Source organism: Eurytemora carolleeae, unplaced genomic scaffold (assembly GCF_000591075.1).
Source record: "Eurytemora carolleeae unplaced genomic scaffold, Eaff_2.0 scaffold735, whole genome shotgun sequence".
In the NCBI taxonomy this organism is placed as follows: domain Eukaryota; kingdom Metazoa; phylum Arthropoda; class Copepoda; order Calanoida; family Temoridae; genus Eurytemora; species Eurytemora carolleeae.
Window position 1 is genome coordinate 1,577 of NW_019396629.1, and position 4,582 is coordinate 6,158.

The following is a 4,582-nucleotide window of genomic DNA, read 5'->3' on the forward strand; positions in this document are numbered from 1 at the left end:
TTTATGTTTGGAGAATGTTTAATCTATTGTTTATGTTTGGAGAATGTTTAATCTATTGTTTATGTTTGGAGAATGTTTAATCTATTGTTTATGTTTGGAGAATGTTTAATCTATTGTTTATGTTTGGAGAATGTTTAATCTATTGTTTATGTTTGGAGAATGTTTAATCTATTGTTTATGTTTGGAGAATGTTTAATCTATTGTTTATGTTTGGAGAATGTTTAATCTATTGTTTATGTTTGGAGAATGTTTAATCTATTGTTTATGTTTGGAGAATGTTTAATCTATTGTTTATGTTTGGAGAATGTTTAATCTATTGTTTATGTTTGGAGAATGTTTAATCTATTGTTTATGTTTGGAGAATGTTTAATCTATTGTTTATGTTTGGAGAATGTTTAATCTATTGTTAATGTTTGGAGAATGTTTAATCTATTGTTTATGTTGTTTTATTGTGCTAGGACTATGTGGAGGGGCTAGCTGGTCTAAACTAGAATTTACTGGATTAGAAACTCATAATGTTTCCCGCCTACTAATCACTATAGGGATATTCACAGATATTAGTAAACATTCTCTTATTATTATTATTATTATTATTATTATCTGTAATTTTGTTACAACTTTAAACATCATTTTTTGCTTTACAGTGTTTGATAGATTCCAGAGACTCGTTTCATCCTGATTTTATCTTAAGGAACCAGTGGTAACTTTTGTTGACTTTTTGTACTTGATTTATATTATAGATCGTACTTTTTTGGCTAATTTTGTATGCTGAAATTTGTTCAACAATGGTTTCCTTGAATTCCAACGTATGAGAACAAAAAGATTTTCTGTATTGTGTAGAAAGATATTTAGCCAGATATAAGATATGGATCCCTGGATCCTTGTAGGTTTATGTGTCCACTGTCCAGATCCTGATTTAGGCAACCAAACTTACACTGATTCGTCGGAGCCAGTAGTGTACATTTGCTTGAAAAATCATAACTACCCCATTCCTTTGAAAATCATGTTTCCGCAGAAAGGTTAATTCACCCCCCCCTTCCCTCTTCCCCCCTCTCCTAATTAATTTCAAATCATCCCCCCCCCATATACAACCCTGTTCGGATCTGTGTTAGCTGAAGATTATGATGTGAATATAAACTAGGAGAACTGCTTCACACTGGAAAGAATATCCTGGGATGGGATCAGCTTGCTGCGGATTATCTAGAACTGGTTTTATTTACTGCTAGCTCAGGGAGGCAGGTCCTACAGGCAACCTGCTTACACAGCATCAGGTTAAGATATATTTTTGTTCTCTTAAACTGGTTTGGAATGAGACGAGTTATTTGGTTCGTCAAACCACAAAGTCGAATACAAAGTAAAACTCGAAAGGTGGAGCCAGAATGCGGGGCTCGAAGCTTGTGTATAGGAGGGTTGGGAGCCTGTTTTGCTGGACTCGAAGGTCATTTTGTAAATTGGCTTGTACACACTTTGGCGGGTTGAAATCCCATGAATTGACTCCAATTTATAAGACATACATGTGGAACTGTGCATACTGTGCAGTACACAGTGTCATTAAGCACTGGTCTCAATGTTTTATAACTCGCTGAAATGTTTTAACGCTTGTTGAAATGTTTTATCGCTTATTGAAATATTTTTCACTTGTTAAAAATGTTTTTCACTTGTTGAAATGTTTTATCACTTATTGAAATGATTGATAACTTTAAAATGTTTTATCATTTACTGAAACTTTAATATTTTCTAGTTTGGTTCTAGCTCTGGTGGAGCCCTACATGGTTCCTGGTCTGGAGGAGGTACTGGATAGGGTTGGAACCTGGCTAGGTTCTAGAACAGGAGAACTAGAAGAACAGGGAGGTAAAACCCTCCTGGGTTTACTCCTGCTCCGACAAGAGGCCAGGAAACAGGAGATATCCCACCAACTGTCAGGAGTCAGCACCATCTCGTTAAAAACACCAGCTGTGAAAATATCATTTTGAGAAAGTAAAGAAACTGAAGTTTCTGATAATATTGAAACTTAAGTTTTCTAAAATATTGAAACTTAAGTTTCATAAAGTATTAAAACTAAAGTTTGAAAGAATATAGAAACTAAAGTTTCAGAAAAATGGACGAATTTGATGAGGTTGAGAATGAAGTTCCTTTGTATAAAAGGGTAGTAAAGAAGACTGGAGGTAAAGGACGGAGTAAACCTTCTCACTTTGGGTTTACCAGTTCAGGTATCATCTAATATTCTCAAGCCTTAAAGGGACTATTTTTGAATATAAAATGACTTTCTTAAATTGTGGAATGCCCTTTTCACAATGGAACCCTTTGATCTTTTATCTTATTAATGATGTATAGATATAGTTGTTTTACTATCTTGAATAATATTCAGTTCGGAAATCTAAATTCACTTTTACAGAGAAACCATGTTAAATTAACCAAATTTCTTAGTTAAAAACATGGATATCATGCCTCTCTATAAATTCAGGGTCACTTGAAATTATTTCTACAATCCCTTTAAGTAATTTTTATCAGATAATTGATTTTTCTCTTCATTATAATATGACAAATATCCGCCATTTTCTTGCTCGTCTCTCTTTTAGAAACCACGAGTTTCTTACATGGGTCAATATAATTCCATTTCTGATCCCAAATGAGATCGGGGTTGAAAGTACATTTAGGGGCATGAAAAGTACACTTATATGTCATGTGCACTTTGACAAGTTTTTGTGTACGTGTACTACAAGAAAATATTTTGAAAAAAGTGGAAACTTTGTTTAAGTTTAACAGATGTGTTTTTAAAGACAGTTAAGCAAAATTCAGACCTTCAATTGGGCGTTGGTGTATTCTGGTTCAAAAATTTGACCTTAACATAAGTTTTCTCTTAGATGATGATGAAACCCACGTGTCTAAAACTGATTCCTCTGTAAATATTACTCCACCGCCGCCGAGCTCCCCGGAATCCAGGTAAAAAAGAATAAAAAATAAACATTGAAACCACCGGCTCCCCCTCCCTCCCTCTCCTTCGACATTTTCATACCCTGAAGTTCTGCCGTGCTCTTTCGTCGAACCTTTAAATCTAAATTTTTGACGTCTGGTTATTTTGCCAAACTGCATACTTTCAGAAAGAAAAATTAATATTTTTAACTGTTTTTAAGTCGGCAAGATTTATCTTCTCTCCCGGCTGTGTATTGTAGGTAAGGGATGGGGTGGGCCGGAGGGGTCACCTTGGTCCTCTGTCGGTGGTCTGGTGGGTCCATTCTTATTATTTGCTCCTTTTGTTCAGAAAACAAGTGAGGAAAGATGTTCTAGCGACAATTAACAGTGCATTGAATCCTAAAAGAAAGTTTGAAAATACAGAAGAAGGAAAAAGTATGAAAAGGAAACCTGAAATAGAAACGCAGGTGAAGGAGACCTCCAGGAGGGCTCCTAAGGAGCAGGTTGTCAAGCCAAGCAAGGAGTTGAAGGAGCTGGAGAGGATTATAAATAAACAAACAGATAAAACTGAAGTTAACAAGTATATTCTGGTCGTCATTGATCCTGCTTTAGTGTCCAGTCCTCCAGGTTAACACCTAAATTTTTATAAAGATGTTCCCGGTGCGTTTTCTCCAAAATTCAATTACTTTCTTTAATTTAGGGAATAAATTTATTAAAAAAACATTTCGGAGGAAAAAAATAATTTTCAAAGAGGGGGGGGGACACAGGGTATGATTCTTAAAGAAAATATTTGTTTTTTTTTCTAGGATCAGAAATCCTTAATATTCTCAACAATCCCCCTTCAGGGAAACCAGAGCACATTTTCCAGTTTAGGTGACAGTAAATCATTTTTATTTTTAATCTACATCTAAATTATTGTATTTCATTGGTTTGTATTGTCTCTTGGCATATTTGACGTACCCATTGAATCCTAAAAAACATTCAAGTCGGATATGATTCACAAACGTGGTGAGGAGCTTAACCCTGGAGCTCAACGTAACATAGCCTACAAGACATAATACATTGACATTAGGTTTAATGATAATAAAAAATGTATTATTTTTACAATACTTTAACATTTTGTTACAACAGCCGCATATTCTTGGACTGAGCAAAGGAATATATGAGAAACTACCATGTAGCTTCGTTTACAAATAAAGTACTGCATGATGTCTATGAAATGTAAACAGAGCTCAGAGTCCAAACTTTAAAACATGGTATCTGAGTTTTGTTTACATTCCTCCCATAATTCCAGTACATTCAATTTGTAAACAAAGCTATTGGAGTTCCTAGTGGTTCTTTACCAACTAAAATGATTGTGAGAAAATCTAAAATGATTATAATCAGTAAATAAAATAGTTTGTTTGTGTAGTGTAGAAAATCTAAAATGATTATAATCAGTAAATAAAATAGTTTGTTTGTGTAGTGTAGAAAATCTAAAATGATTATAATCAGTAAATAAAATAGTTTGTTTGTGTAGTGTAGAAAATCTAAAATGATTATAATCAGTAAATAAAATAGTTTGTTTGTGTAGTGTAGAAAATCTAAAATGATTATAATCAGTAAANGGGGGGGGATAATTTTATGATTTCTAGTGAATTTTGAGATTTTTGTTTTCAGTCAGTTTCTG

The 4,582-nt window shown here is 33.8% G+C and overlaps 1 protein-coding gene across 1 annotated transcript; it reads left to right on the forward strand.

Moving 5' to 3' along the window:
* Positions 1 to 1,141: 1,141 nt before the first annotated feature.
* On the forward strand, positions 1,142 to 4,343 carry LOC111706571 (uncharacterized). Its single transcript, XM_023479467.1, has 6 exons — positions 1,142 to 1,271; positions 1,742 to 2,210; positions 2,865 to 2,943; positions 3,263 to 3,540; positions 3,720 to 3,786; positions 4,325 to 4,343. Exons 2-6 carry the CDS (start codon positions 2,099 to 2,101, stop codon positions 4,341 to 4,343), a joined length of 555 nt encoding a protein of 184 aa, XP_023335235.1. The 5' UTR covers positions 1,142 to 1,271; positions 1,742 to 2,098.
* Positions 4,344 to 4,582: the final 239 nt, after the last annotated feature.

Bases quoted from the DNA above. Each gene is read 5' to 3' on its own strand.
- LOC111706571 (XM_023479467.1), top strand. From the start codon at position 2,099: ATGGACGAATTTGATGAGGTTGAGAATGAAGTTCCTTTGTATAAAAGG. The intron at 2,211-2,864 runs GTATCATCTAAT...GTTTTCTCTTAG, and splicing joins CTTTGGGTTTACCAGTTCAG to ATGATGATGAAACCCACGTG. The intron at 2,944-3,262 runs GTAAAAAAGAAT...CCTTTTGTTCAG, and splicing joins CCGAGCTCCCCGGAATCCAG to AAAACAAGTGAGGAAAGATG.